The sequence below is a fragment of the Oncorhynchus gorbuscha genome, linkage group LG02, assembly GCF_021184085.1.
Source record: "Oncorhynchus gorbuscha isolate QuinsamMale2020 ecotype Even-year linkage group LG02, OgorEven_v1.0, whole genome shotgun sequence".
Classification (NCBI taxonomy): domain Eukaryota; kingdom Metazoa; phylum Chordata; class Actinopteri; order Salmoniformes; family Salmonidae; genus Oncorhynchus; species Oncorhynchus gorbuscha.
The window spans coordinates 25859017-25874806 of record NC_060174.1 but is presented as its reverse complement, the minus strand read 5'-3'; the positions used below and the strand labels follow the sequence as shown (position 1 = coordinate 25874806).

Genomic DNA, 15790 nt, shown 5'->3' with positions numbered 1-15790 from the left:
CTGAGTTAAAAATCTCTCTTAACTACACACCAAAGATTCCCTACATAAGGGAGCACATCACACCTTCTTTGGTGGTGACATTGAAAAATGTAATATTAAGCAGAAAGTTAAGAAAATAAAGTGTTTTATTGAGCTACAGTGGGTGGGACTGTTGCTGATCTGGCCAGCCGAAATGGCTGCCAAGCTAAATGAGCCACACATTGGTATTGGACCAGAATGACAGGGAAATAATGACAGCATGTTTGTGTCACTGAAAGAGAGAGAAAGAGAGAGAGAAAGAGAGAGAGAGAGAGAGAGAGAGAGAGAGAGAGAGAGAGAGAGAGAGAGAGAGAGAGAGAGAGAGAGAGAGAGAGAGAGAGAGAGGAGAGAGAGAGAGAGAGAGAGAGAGAGAGGGAGGGAGAGGGAGAGAGAGAGAGAGAGGAGAGAGAGAGAGAGAGAGAGAGAGAGAGAGAGAGAGAGAGAGAGAGAGAGAGAGAGAGATTGTATCCATTTCTTTTCACGTTCCTCAGTGAAAACAATGTCCTGAGAAAATGTTGAATTGGCTTCTTACCAAAATACCGTACGACAGACCACGGGTACACACTGCAAACCCTTATTGACAAACAAACAAATGCAAAGTATTCTCATGCTTCGTGTATTTCAAAAAAGCTTTTGACTCAATTTGGCATGAGGGTCTGCTGTACAAACTGATGGCAAGCAATGTTGAGTAAAAAAATATGCCATTATAAAATCAATGTACACAAACAACACGTGTGCACTTAAAATCGGCAACAAACACACATTTTTCTCAGGGCTGTATGGTGCCCCACCCTCTTCCTCATACACTGAGTGTACAAAACATTAAGAACACCTTCCTAATATTGCGTTTCACCTCCCAACCCCCTTCAGAAAAGCCTCAATTTCTTGGGGCATGGACTCTACAAGGTGTCGAAAGCATTCCACCGAGATTTTGGAACTCACATTTACATTTACATTTAAGTCATTTAGCAGACGCTCTTATCCAGAGCGACTTACAAATTGGTGCATTCACCTTATGACATCCAGTGGGACAGTCACTTAACAATAGTGCATCTAAAACTTAGGGGGGGTGGGGTGAGAGGGATTACTTAACCTATCCTAGGTATTCCTTAAAGAGGTGGGGTTTCAGGTGTCTCCGGAAGGTAACTCCCAGGTAGCGCAGCGGTCTAAGACACTACATTGCAGTGCTAGAGGCATCACTACAGACCTGGGTTCAATCCCAGGCTGTATCACAACCAGCCATGATCATGAGTCCCATATGGCGGCGCACAATTGGCCCAGCGTCGTCTGGGTTAGGGGAGGGTTTAGCAGGGGAGGCTTTACAAGTAGGCTGTCATTGTAAGTAAGAATTTGTTCTTAACTGACTTGCCTAGTTTTAATTTATTTTGACTTCAATACTTCCCACTGTTGTGTCAAGTTGGCTGGATGTCCTTTGGATGTTGGACCATTCTTGACACATACAGGAAACTGTTCAGTGTGAAAAACCCAGCAGCATTGCAGTTTCGACACAAACCGGTGCACCTGACCGACACCTACTACCATATGCATTCAAAGGCACTTAAATCTTTATCTTTCCCATTCACTTTTTGAATTGCACACATATACAATCCATGTCTCAACTGTCTCTCAAGGCTTTAAAATCCTTCTATAACCTGTCTCCTCCCCTTCATCAACACTGATTTGAAGTGGATTTAACAAGTGACATCAATAAGGGATGATAGCTTTCACCTGGATTCATCTGGTCAGTCCATGTAATGGAATGAGCAGGTGTCCTTAATGTTTTGTACACTCAGTGTATATATCAATGAATTGGCAAGGGCACTGGAACAGTCTGCAGCACCCAGCCTCACCCTACTGGACTTGGAAATCAAATGTCTACTGTTTGCAGATGATCTGGTGCTTCTTTCCCCAACCAAGGAGGGCCTACAGCAGCACCTAGATCTTCTGCACAGATTATGTCAGACTTGGGCCCTGACAGTGAATCTCAGTAAGATAAAAATAATGGTGTTCCAAAAAAGGTCCAGTAACCAGGACAACAAATATAAATAATTTCTAGACACTGTTGCCCTTGAGCGCACAAATAACTATACCTACCTCTGCATAAACATCAACACCACAGATCATTTTCACAAGGCTGTGAACAATCTAAAGAGACAAGGCAAGAAGGACCTTTTACACCATCAAAAGGAACATAGCCTGTCTTCTCTCAACGGCCAGGTCTGCCTATGTTCCACTGCCCACAAAATGAGCTGGAAACTGAGCTCTACTTCCTCCTTCCAAATGTATTACCACAGTAGAGATACATATTTCCCACAGATCACACAGACCCACAAAGACTGTGAAAACAAATCAAACATTGATAAACTCCCATATATGTTAGGAGAAATACCGCAGTGTGTAATCACAGAAGCAAGATTTGTGGCCTGTTGCCATGACAAAAGGGAAGCCAGTGGAGCAGAAACAGCATTGTAAATACCACCAATATTTATCTTTTTACCATCTTCCCCTACTATTTGCACCTTGCTAAAACACTCTACACTGTACACACTGTACATAACAATTGAAATGACTTTACCGTTTTAAATCATTCTTCAGTTCAGTATGTATTGTTAAATTCTAATAGTTTATTGTTGATGTTTTGTGTCTTCTGACTTTTGTCTATTGTTTATTTAACTTGCTTTGGCAATGTAAACAGGTTTCCCATGTCCAGTGGTGGGAAAAGTACTCAATTATAATATTTGAGTAAAAGTAAAGATAATAGAAAATGACTCAAGTAAAGTGAAAGCCACCCAGTAAAATACTACTTGAGTAAAAGTCTAAAAGTATTTGGTTTTAAATATACTTAAGTATCAACAGTAAATGTAGTTGCTAAAATATATTTAAGTCTCAAAAGTAAAGTAAGAATGATTTAAAATGCCTTATAGTAAGCAAACCAGACTGCACAATTTTCTTTCTTTTTGAAATTTACGGATAGCCAAGGTCACACTCCAACACTCATCATTTAAAAACAAAGCATTTGTGTTTCGTGAGTCCACCAGATCTGAGGCAGTAGGGATGACCAGGGATGTTCTATTGATAAGTGAGGGAATTGGACCATTTTCTGTCCTGCTAAGCATTCAAAATGTATCAAGTACTTTTCGGTGTCAGGGAAAATGTAAGGAGTAAAAAGTACATCATTTTTATAAGGAATGTAGTAGAGTAAAAGTAAAACTTATCAAAAATATAAATAGTAAAGTACAGATACCGCAAAAAACTAATTAAGTAGTACTTTAAAGAATTTTTACTTTCGTACTTTACACCACTTCCCATGTCAATAAAGCCCATTTGAATTGAGAGAGAGAGAGAGAGGCATTCTTTACAAGATGAAAGAAAAAAGAAACCGCACACTGCTCTTGATAGTATCACTGATCTTTAATAAGGTTATGTATCGGCCTGACGGCCTTCTTCAGAGCTTTTGTGTGTTTTTTTTAAAAATTAGCACCCTTATGTAGACATAGACCCACCCACATCCGTTCCACACATGGAAAGGGGTTGGAGGCAAAGGAAAAACAAGTAAGTGCTACCAAATATAACAATATGCATTTCATAAATATTTGAATAAAGTGTGTAAATAAGACATAAAACCACAATGAGAACATAGACCGACCGAACAAGTTTCTCATGAATCATTGGGTACATCGTACGAAAAACATCAGAGGAATCTTAAATAGGGGCATAATTCATGTTTAAATTCACATAACATATATAGGAATATCATCATTAAGACCTTATCCAGTCGCAGTACATTTGAATGACCTAAAGCATGACATTTCTACCTTTAGATTTTGTGGCATAGAGAAAGTTAAGATATCAGACAGGGGAGGTGATATTAATAATACTCTGAGTAAAAGAGAATGTTTTGGGATTTTCACCCTCCAGACCTTATTTCCTAAAGGTCTTAATGATGATATTCCTATGTATGTTATGTTGTGAATTTGTACATGAATTATGCCCCTTTTTAAGATGACTGATGTGTTTCGTAAGATGTACCCAATGATTCATGAGAAACTTGTTCGGTCGGTCTATGTTCTCATTGTGGTTTTACAGACGTGTTTAATACGTCTTATTTACACACTTTATTCAAATATTTATGAATGCAAATGCATATTGTTATATTTGGTAGCTCTTATTTGTTTTTCCTTTGCCTCCAACCCCTTTCCATGTGTGGAACGGATGTGGGTGGGTCTATGTCTACATAAGGGTGCTAATTTGAAAAAACTCACAAAAGCTCTGACGAAGGCCGTTAGGCCGATACGTAACCTTATTAAAGATCAGTGACACTATCAAGAGCAGCGTGCGGTTTCCTTTTTCTTTCATCTTGTTAAACTGTTACTATGCACCTGCAAAAAATATTGCTCAGATGTGCGAGTGCCTTTTGAATTTTTATTCTTTAGTAGACTGCCATAGGCAAAGAACAGGGTGAAACTGAGCCATTAATCTGCCAGTCTAAATCAAATGTCTAGACATGATTTACACATCTAAACAAAGCCTCAAAAGCCTCAATATAAATAAATTGTGCCCTGAATAGGTACTTTAGCTACTGGTGGAGCCATTTAACCTTTATAGAAGCATTATTACTATTACACCATTATTTACTGTACATGGAAGGACACTTTCCACTTTTTGGAGACAGATGAGTGAGGATGATCACAGGAACCCACGTTACTTAGATACACTAGTAAGACAAGGACAGGATATACAGTTGAAGTCGGAAGTTTACATATACCTTAGCCAAATACAATTAAACTCAGTTTTTCACAATTCCTGACATTTAATCCCAGTAAAAATTCCCTGTCTTAGGTCAGTTAGGATCACCACTTCATTTGAAGAATGTGAAATGTCAGAAAAATAGTAGCGAGAATGATTTATTTCAGCTTTTATTTCATTCATCACATTCCCAGTGAGTCAGAAATTTACATACACTCAATTAGTATTTAAGAGCATTGCCTTTGGCCTCCCGGGTGGCGCAGTGGTTAAGGGTGGCGCCAGCTGTGCCATCAGAGTCCCTGGGTTCGCGCCCAGGCTCTGTCGTAACCGGCCGCGCCCGGGAGGTCTGTGGGGCGACGCACAATTGGCCCAGCGTCGTCCGGGTTAGGGAGGGCTTGGTCGGTAGGGATGTCCTTGTCTCATCGCGCACCAGCGACTCCTGTGGCGGGCCGGGCGCAGTGTGCACTAACCAAGGTTTCCAGGTGCATGGTGTTTCCTCCGACACATTGGTGCGGCTGGCTTCCGGGTTGGATGCGCGCTGTGTTAAGAAGCAGTACGGCTGGTTGGGTTGTGTATCGGAGGACGCATGACTTTCAACCTTCGTCTCTCCTGAGCCCGTACAGGAGTTGTAGCGATGAGACAAGATAGTAGCTACTACAACAATTGGATACCACGAAATTGGGGAGAAAAAAGGGTAAAATAAAAAATAAATAAAAAGAGCATTGCCTCTTTAACTTGGGTCAAACAAGTCAGGTAGCCTTCCATAAGCTTCCCACAATAAGTTGGTTGAATTTTGGCCCATTCCTCCTGACAGAGCTGGTGTAACTGAGTCAGGTTTGAAGGCCTCCTTGTTCGCACACACTTTTTCAGTTCTGCCCACAAATTTTCTGTAGAATTTAGGTCAGGGCTTTGTGATGGCCACTCCAATACCTTGACTTTGTTGTCCTTAAGGCATTTTACCATAAATTTGGAAGTATGCTTGGGATCATTGTACATTTGGAAGACACATTTGCAACCAAGCTTTAACTTCCTGACTGATGTCTTGAGATGTAGCTTCAATATATCCACATAATTTTCATTCTTCATGATGCCATCTATTTTGTGAAGTGCACCAGTCTCACCTGCAGCAAAGCACCACCACAACATGATGCTGCCACCCCGTGCTTCACGGTTGGGATGGTGTTCTTTGGATTGCAAGCCTCCCTCTTTTTCCTCCAAACATAACGATGGTCATTATGACCAAACAGTTCTATTTTTGTTTCATCAAACCAGAGGACATTTCTCCAAAATGTACAATCTTTCTCCCCATGTGCAGTTGCAAACCGTAGTGTGGCTCTTTTATGGCTGTTTTGGAGAAGTGTCTTCTTCCTTGCTGAGCGGCCTTTCAGGTTATGTCGTTTTGGACTCGTTTTACTGTGGCTATAGATACTTTGTACCTGTTTCCTCCAGCATCTTCACAAGGTCCTTTGCTGTTGTTCTGGGATTGATTTGAATTTTTTGCACCAAAGTACATTCATCTCTAGGAGACAGAATGTGTCTCCTTCCTGAGTAGTATGACACGCTTGCGTGGTCCCATGGTGTTTATACTTGCATACAAGTGTTTGTACAGAGGAACGTGGTACCTTCAGGCGTTTGGAAATTGCTCCTAAGGATGAACCCAGACTTGTGGAGGTCTACAATTTTTTTTCTGAGGTCTTGGCTGATTTCTTTTGATTTTCCCATGATGTCAAGCAAAGAGGCACTGAGTTTGAAGGTATGCCTTGAGATACATCCACAGGTACACCTCCAATTTATTCAAATTATGTCAATTGGCCTATCAGAAGCTTCTATAGTCATGACATCATTTTCTGGATTTTTTCCAAGCTGTTTAAAGGCAGTCAACTTAGTGTATGCAAACATCTGACGACCCACTGGAATTGTGATACAGTGAGTTATAAGTGAAATAATCTGTCTGTAAACAATTGTTGGAATAATTACTTGTGTCATTCACAAAGTAGATGTCCTAACCGGCTTGCCAAAACTCTAGTTTGTTAACAAGAAATGTATGGAGTGGTTGAAAAACGAGTATTAATGACTCCAACCTAATTGTATGTAAACCTCCGACTTCAACTGTAGCTCACACATAAATACACACTTACCTAAAACAAGTCAACTGAATTAAATTATCCTTCAAGAAACACACACACCCAAACACCTATCACTAAGCTCACACACAAGCACACAGACAGTGTGCAGAGCCAAACCTATTCTGATGAAAATATCACAACTGAGAAGGCATTAAAAGATTCCTCAGCCCTGCCTGACACTGTAAAAGGTATGTTAATACACCTTGAAATGTAAGCATATTGTAGAGGGACGAAAGTGGAGCTATGAATTAAACAGGAATACTACACAATTCAGCTTTAGCTGTCAATGTACACATTCAAATAACAACTACTACAAGTGGCAGACAGTGGCTTTACACAAATGCAGTCTGACGTCACTACAGGTTACTGGTTAGATCTTCTCTGTGATCTGGACTCAGGCTTAATACTATTGATAAAAACGTTTCATCAAATCAAATTTGTCACATGCACCGAATACAACAGGTTTAATGATTACTTACGAGCACCTTCCCATTAATGCAGTGAAAAGGTAAAAATAATAAAGCAAATAAGACAAAAAAGGAAATAGTAACACAATCAAATAACAATAATGTGGCTATATACAAGGAGTATAGGTACCAAGTCAATGTGCAGGGTAGTTGAGGCAATATGTACAGTGGGGAGAACAAGTGTTTAATACACTGCTGATTTTGCAGGTTTATCTACTTACAAAGCATGAAGAGGTCTGTAATTTTTTATCATATGTACACTTCAACTGTGAGAGATGGAATCTAAAACAAAAATCCAGAAAATCGCATAGTATGATTTTAAGTAATAAATGAGCATTTTATTGCATGACAAAAGTATTTGATACATCAGAAAAGCAGAACTTAATATTTGGTACAGAAACCTTTGTTTGCAATTACAGAGATCATATGTTTCCTGTAGTTCTTGACCAGGTTTGCACACACTGCAGCAGGGATTTTGGCCCACTTCTTCATACAGACCTTCTCCAGATCCTTCAGGTTTCGGGGCTGTTGCTGGGCAATACGGACATTCAGCTCCCTCCAAAGATTTTCTATTGGGTTCAGGTCTAGAGACTGGCTAGGCCACTCCAGGACCTTGAGATGCTTCTTAAGGAGCCACTCCTTAGTTACCCTGGCTGTGTGTTTCAGGTCTGTCACACCCTGACCATAGTTTGCTTTGTATGTTCTATGTTTTGTTTGGTCAGGGTGTGATCTGAGTGGGCATTCTATGTTGGATGTCTTGTTTGTCTGTTTCTGTGTTTGGGCCTGATATGGTTCTCAATCAGAGGCAGGTGTTAGACATTGTCTCTGATTGGGAGCCATATTTAGGTAGCCTGTTTTGTGGGTGATTGTCTCCTGTGTCAGTTCCACACGGGACTGTTTCGGGTTTACACGTTTTTGTAATTTATTAATGTATAGTTTTCTTATTAAAAACAAACATGAATTTCAACCACGATGCATTTTGGTCCTCCTCTCCTTCCCAGGAAGAACCGTGTTACAAGGTCGTTGTCATGCTGGAAGACCCAGCCACGACCCATCTTCAATGCTCTTACTGAGGGAAGGAGGTTGTTGGCCAAGATCTCGCGATACATGGCCCCATCCTCCCCTCAATACGGTGCAGTCATCCTGTCCCCTTTGCAGAAAATCATCCCCAAAGAATGATGTTTCCACCTCCATGCTTCACGGTTGGAATGGTGTTCTTGGGGTTGTACTCATCCTTCTTCTTCCTCCAAACACAGCGAGTGGAGTTTAGACCAAAAAGCTCTATTTTTGTCTCATCAGACCACATGACCTTCTCCCATTCCTCCTCTGGATCATCCAGATGGTCATTGGCAAACTTCAGATGGGCCTGGACATGCGCTGGCTTGAGCAGGGGGACCTTGCGTGCCCTGCAGGATTTTAATCCATGACTGCGTAGTGTGTTACTAATGGTTTTCTTTTAAACTGTGGTCCCAACGCTCTTCAGGTCATTGACCAGGTCCTGGGCTGATCCCTCACCTTCCTCATGACCAGTAATGCCCCACGAGGTGAGATCTTGTATGGAGCCCCAGACCGAGGGTGATTGACCATCATCTTGAACTTCTTCCATTTTCTAATAATTGCACCAACAGTTGTTGCCTTCTCACCAAGCTGATTGACTATTGTCCTGTAGCCCATCCCAGCCCTGTGCAGGTCTACAATTTTATCCCTGATGTCCTTACACAGCTCTCTGGTCTTGGCCATTGTGGAGAGGTTGGAGTCTGTTTGATTGAGTGTGTGGACAGGTGTCTTTTATACAGGTAACGAGTTCAAACAGGTGCAGTTAATACAGGTAATGAGTGGAGAACAGGAGGGCTTCTTAAAGAAAAACTAACAGGTCTGTGAGAGCCGGAATTCTTACTGGTTGGTAGGTGATCAAATACTTATTTCATGCAATAAAATGCAAATGAATTACTTAAAAATCATACAAATGCGATTTTCTGGATTTTTGTTTTAGATTCCGTCTCTCACAGTTGAAGTGTACCAATGATAAAAATGACAGCCCTCTACATGCTTTGTAAGTAGGAAAACCTGCAAAATTGGCAGTGTATCAAATACTTGTTCTCCCCACTGTATATGTAGGTTGGGGTAAAAGTGACTGGGCAATCGGGATAGATAATAAACTGAATAGCAGCAATGTATATGAAGTGTGAAGGTGTGTCTATGTGTGGCATTAATGTGTGTGTGTGTGTGTGTGTGTGTGTGTGTGTGTGTGTGTGTGTGTGTGTGTGTGTGTGTGTGTGTGTGTGTGTGTGTCAGTGTGGTGTGTGTGTGTGTGTGTGTGTGTGTAGTGTGACTGTGGGTAGTCCAGTGAGTGTGCATAGAGCCAGTGCAAGAATGTCCGTGCAAAAAAAAGGAGTTCAATGCAAATAGTCTGGGTAGCCATTTGATTAACTGTTCATCCATCTTATGGCTTGGGGTAGAAGCTGTTCAGGAGTCTTTTGGTCCCAGACTTGGCGCTTCGGTACCGTTTGCCGTGTGGTAGCAGAGAGAACAGTCTATGACTTGGGTGGCTGGAGTATTTGACCATTTTTAGGGTCTTCCTCTGACACTCTGGCCCTGGATGGCCTTGCATACTGTGCCGTATGCACTACCCTCTTTAGCGCCTTGCAGTCGGATGCTAAGTAGTTGCCATACCAAGTGGTGATGCAGCAAATCAAGATGCTCACAATGGTGCAGCTGTAGAACTTTTTGAGGATCTGAGGGCCCATGCCAAATATTTCCCAGCCTCCTGAGGGGGAAGAGGCGTTGTCGTGCCCTCTTCACGACTGTGTTGGTGTGTTTGGACCATGATAGGTCCTTAGTGATGTTGACACCAAGGAATTTGAAGCTCTCGGCCTGCTCCACTACAGCCCCGTCGATCAATGCATTTCAGTTCCACCCTTCTGTGTATTTATTCTGACTATATAGATTACCCACGTTCTAATCTTATCAGTGAATGAAAATGAGAAAAAGTACAAACGTATCATTATAGTGGTGTAAAGTACTTTCAAGTTTAAAATACTTTAAAGTACACTTTAGTAGTGTTTTGGGGTATCTGTACTTTACTTTTTATATTTTGGACAACTTTTACTTCACTACATTCCTAAAGAAAATAATGTACTTTTTACTCCATACATTTTCCATGACACGCCAAAGTACTCGTTACATTTGGAATGCTTAGCAGGACAGGAAAATAGTCGAATTCACACACTTATCAAGAGAACATCCGTTGTCATCTCTACTGCCTCTGATGTGCTGGACTGACTAAACGCAAATGCTTTGTTTGTAAATTATGTCTGAGTGTCCAAGTGTGCCCCTGGTAATCTGTAAATTAAAAAACATTGTGTCGTCTGGCTTGCTTAATATAAGACATTTGAAATGATTTATACTTTGTTTTACTTTTGATACTTAAGTATATTTAAAACCAAATACTTTTAGACTTTTACTCAGGTAGTATTTTACTAGGTGGCTTTCACTGGAGTCATTTTCTATATGGTATCTTAACTTTTACTGAAGTATGACAATTAGGTACTTTTTCCACCACTGCTTTATTAACAGTGCCAAGAGCTATGTACAAAATAAAAACTGATTCATAAAAAACTAGACATTTCTTTTCCACATTCACAAATAATCACAAATCTGTTTTCAACATTTACACAGCACCAGCTAACACTACATAGCTAACTGAAAATCAATCACTCCATAACAGTTAATTCAGTAGCACGGACTGATGAAGCTAAATATTTGAATGCCTTTTGTGTGTAGCGATGTGTACTAGTGATGTTTAAGTAAATGTATATGTAAAGGCAAGGAAAATACTGTATCCTGTGTGTGTATTGATCTTCTGAATATTTGGCCATTGTAATGTAAGTTGTTTGGTGATGTGGCCTCTTCCCTCCACAGTACCTCAGTATGGGAGGTGAACAGTTTCACTGAATCAAAAGTGGTGCTGTTTCAAGAGTGGTATAGGTACAGTCGGCAGCACCTGATTCTGGAAAACAAAGGTCTGAATCCTGTTGAAAACCCAGAGGAAGATAAGCAACACACTGACGTACTGGATCCAGGCAAATTTGATCATCTCCCAGAACCCAGGCCGATAGGTGGAGGCTCAGTCAAGGAAATACTGTGTGTGTGTTTGCTATGCCTCCCTTCCCCTTACTTTCTATATGTAAAAGGTTGAGCTGATTCTGACAATTTAATACTTTAAAAAAATATATATAATCCTTTCTTTAATTACTATAACTATTATTATCATTACTGCTATTGTTGCCATCATTGTCTGTCTCATGTTTCTTTAGCAGCAGTGGCCTTGCCATTAATGGCAATAAAGAATCTAAATCATCATAATATTTGTCTTCCCTGCACTTGTAGGCCTAGACAAACTAAACATTCAATATAACATTAATACCAGTGCAAGAAATAATATAGACAAAGAGACAATAAGGAAAGTAAACATGAATGTCTGGTCTTTGTGAACTCGCCAAAGCATGTCCATTGTCAAACTGGTTAGGCTGCATCTAACACAAACAGAGAGAAAGGTATATTTTCACAAGTCTTTTCAATAAACACACACACAGACACACAATAAAGGATATCTGACAACCTCCACTGGGTAGCGGACTTCAGCATTTATCTGGAAGGGAGTACCAGCAGCTCGACCCACAGTCCATACTGGACTTGGACAGGACAGAAACGTTGTCACTGTGTAAGGAAGGGGAAGTGTGAGAGTGAGAAACAGCAGGTAAACACATAATTGGGCTAATTACATGTAATCAGATACAACTCAACAGTGATTAACTTATAGAAACATGGCAAGTGAGAATTCCCACTTACAGTTTCTATCCTGATAGGATCCAATGACGTTGGCAAGATCATATGCGCTTGCAAACGGACTTGCTCCATCAATTACTGATATCTAGATTATAAAACAGGACAATATAAGTAAAGAAGCACACAAAATAAGTTAAGTACACAAAGCAGTATTTAAACATTGATTACTGGTTGTATCACTGCCTGGTATGGCAACTTCTTGGCCTCCGACCGCAAGGCACTACAGAGGGTAGTGCGTGTGGCCCAGTACAACATTGGGGCAAAGCTTCCTATCATCCAAGACCCCTATACCAGGCAGTGTCAGAGGAAGGCCCTAGTCATAGACTGTTGTCTCTAATACCGCACGGCAAGTGGTAGAGGAGCGCCAAGTCTAGGTCCAAAAGGCTTCTTACCAGCTTCTATCCCCAAGCCATAGGACTCCTGAACAGCTAATCAAAGTGTTACCCAGACCACTTTTTATGCTTCTGCTACTCAGTTTATCATCTAAGCATAGTCATGTGGTCCTGTGTAGCTCAGTTGGTAGAGCATGGCGCTTGTAACGCCAGGGTAGTGGGTTCGATCCCCGGGACCACCCATACGTAGAATGTATGCACACATGACTGTAAGTCGCTTTGGATAAAAGCGTCTGCTAAATGGCATATATTAATATTATTATTATATATTATTATTATTATATTATTATTATTATTATATTACTTTAACTCTACCAAAAAGGTACATATTTCCTCGACTAACTGGTGCCCCTGCACATTGACTCTGTACCGGTACCCCTGTATATAGCTTCCACATTGACTCTGTACCAGTACCCCCTGTATATAGCCTCCACATTGACTCTGTACCGGTACCCCCTGTATATAGCCTCCACATTGACTCTGTACCGGTACCCCCTGTATATAGCCTCCACATTGATTCTGTACCGGTACCCCCTGCATATAGCCTCCACTTTGACTCTGTACCGGTACCCTCTGTATATAGCCTCCACATTGACTCTGTACCAGTACCCCCTGTGTATAGCCTCGCTATTGTTATTTTACTGTTGACATTTAATTATTTGTTAGTTTTATATATATTTTTAATTACTTCTCTTTTTTACTTAACACTCATTTTTCTTAAAACTTCTTAAAGCATTGTTGGTTAAGAGCTTGTAAGTAAGCATTTCACTGTAAGGTCTACACCTGTTGTATTCAGCGCATGTGACAAATAGAATTTGATTTGATTAAGATTCCTGGACGTAAGGTTTGTCACTGTCATGTCATATTCAGGTGCACTGAAGTATGACACCAATATTTGACTTTTGGGAGTAAATGCTTGTTGTGTCAATATTACAATGATGGAGCTTTGTTTAAGTGTATACTTTGTTATACAAACTGTTGGGCTGATACTGATGAACCCTGAAACGTCTTTCCCAGTCGCACCATCATAAATCTTGATATTTGGCAGCACAAGTGGAGAAACTTCAGACTGCAGATTAAGCTTCACAGATCCCCATCTGCTACATGTGCTCATTGGAGTCCCAGCAGGAGTAGGTCAAAGTTGCCCCTACCACTAATACAGCGTCAGGTAACCTAATGGTTAATATAAAGATTGAGGGTAATTGTATTCTAAACCTGTGGTTAAGGGCCATGTCTACAATGAACAATACTTTATGTGTTGTGTGTCTGAGAGAGATACAGAGAGAAAATGTGCCCTCACATTGTATACAGTGTGTAGACCACGGTGTGGAAGTGGGTTTCTCTGCTGGAGCCGCAGATCTCCACTGATGAAGAGCTGAGAGCCAGGAACTGAGGAGGAATGCTGCACAAAGGCCAGTGTCTGCATCACCAGAGTGGACATTCTCTGCAAAGAGAGACAGGTGGAAGTGAAATACAAAAAGAGACTGTAGCAGTGAGAGGAACTGTATGGATGTAGTGAATGCATTGGACCTTGTGTCGGACTGAATGGGGGGGGGGGGCGACGACATACAAACAGCTGGTAGGAGAAGGTGAGTAGTAGCTGGATGCTGTACACTTGTTCATCAGACCGAAGGGGAAGGTCAAGTCGGAATTTCAAACGGTCCAACTTCCCATCCTGATTCTGGTCTTCCTCTCGCACCTGCATTCACAACATTCCCAGAGATCAGTGAGTGATCTTTGTGTCACTTAAGAAGCACCATCTTAATAGTACTATTCATACTTACCGAGATGGAAGGAATTCTGAGGTTAGTCCCTTGCATGTTATTAAAATTGGGAAAGGTGCTCCACGCAACATAGTCACCACTAGTGCTTGTTGCTGCAATTATCAGAACCTGGTACTGGAACCGAACAACAGGTTGCTCTTCATATGTACTCCTCTTTACCCAGAACCCTAAATAGAGAAAAGGAATACCAGAATATTGTATCAAATCGAAGTGTCACCAACAACGAGAACATTTAGCTAAGGTTAACAACAGAGGATTTGCAACATACATTGATTTCAATTAGATAGCGATGATAGTGTCGAAAGGTTATCTTGCTGGAGTTCTATCACCTTGGGAAAGGTGCTAGCATAAACTGAATAATTCCATAACAACCTATATAAAGATCATCGAGTTCAACTCGCGCTAGCTACCTAAAATATTTTGCAATTGACTGACGTTACCTTGGCTCCTGTAAGCAACCAAGAGGGGTGGGATGTAGGTGAGACACAAGACAATACCAAGAAACAACGTGGCTTTGGTGCAAACGCTTGTTTTGTATCTAATTGAAGCAGGGTGAGAATAGACTTCATAAAAAGCCATGACGAATAGTTTTTAGCAAGGGTGTTAGCTAGAGGTAGTAGTAGCTACAAGGCTAATGTGGTTACTTTGCAAGAGAGGTCGTGGCGTTCCAACATAAATATAGGGCTTGTAACCAGCTAGTAGCTAAATCCAAAAGCAGAAGTCAGCTCTAGAAAAACAGTTGGCAGTATCACGTTTAGGAGGTCCTTCCAGGAAAGTGTTATTGACTTGAATTGAATCGAATTCTCCAAAAAGTCGCGCCACTTTGTCTTGCTAGCTTAAAACTACTTCCCGTTGTTTAGCGTTCAGAGGTTACCATGGCTGCAGAGGCTGATTTCCTGGCAACAAATCCTTGTTGTACCAAAGACTTTTTACAACTAAATCAAGATAGAGCACGGGCAGTCATTTCCAATGTGAACACATTGGAGCGAGTCATAGTGGGCAGACCAAGCAAGGCACCAGGTGGGCAGAGCCAAGCATGAGCTAGCGAGATCCTATTGGCGCTTTCTAAGCACGTCTGCATATTCCGTTAGGGAATGCCTACTCTGAGATGTGTGCGTATGCAATAACTCAATTCGCCTTTACGCTCCTAAACAACGCATTTTTTTACATTTTGCAAAGGGTCTGCAAAGCGTCCACAAACGTAATCCACTATATTCATAACACATTCTAGTTTGGGGAACATACAACTGTATTGAAATCAATCGATGAGAAAACGTGCATAATATCGTCCAAGATCCATCTATTTCCAATCTTCTCCCAACGACGGCCAGTGGGCTTTCTCCCACTACCATATTTGGTAGTAAATGGAAACGCAAAACGGATACATCGGATGAAATATCTGTCTCATT

At 41.1% G+C, this 15790-nt stretch overlaps 1 protein-coding gene across 1 annotated transcript; it reads right to left on the bottom strand.

The window, feature by feature from the left end:
* Positions 1-10904: 10904 nt before the first annotated feature.
* tmem231 (transmembrane protein 231) lies at positions 10905-15345 on the bottom strand. The gene is made up of 7 exons (XM_046293405.1): positions 14822-15345; positions 14382-14548; positions 14168-14296; positions 13898-14041; positions 12209-12290; positions 11971-12076; positions 10905-11475 (listed from the first exon to the last, which is right to left on the bottom strand). Exons 1-7 carry the CDS (start codon positions 14958-14960, stop codon positions 11313-11315), a joined length of 930 nt encoding a protein of 309 aa, XP_046149361.1. The 5' UTR covers positions 14961-15345; the 3' UTR covers positions 10905-11312.
* Between the last annotated feature and the right edge of the window lie 445 nt (positions 15346-15790).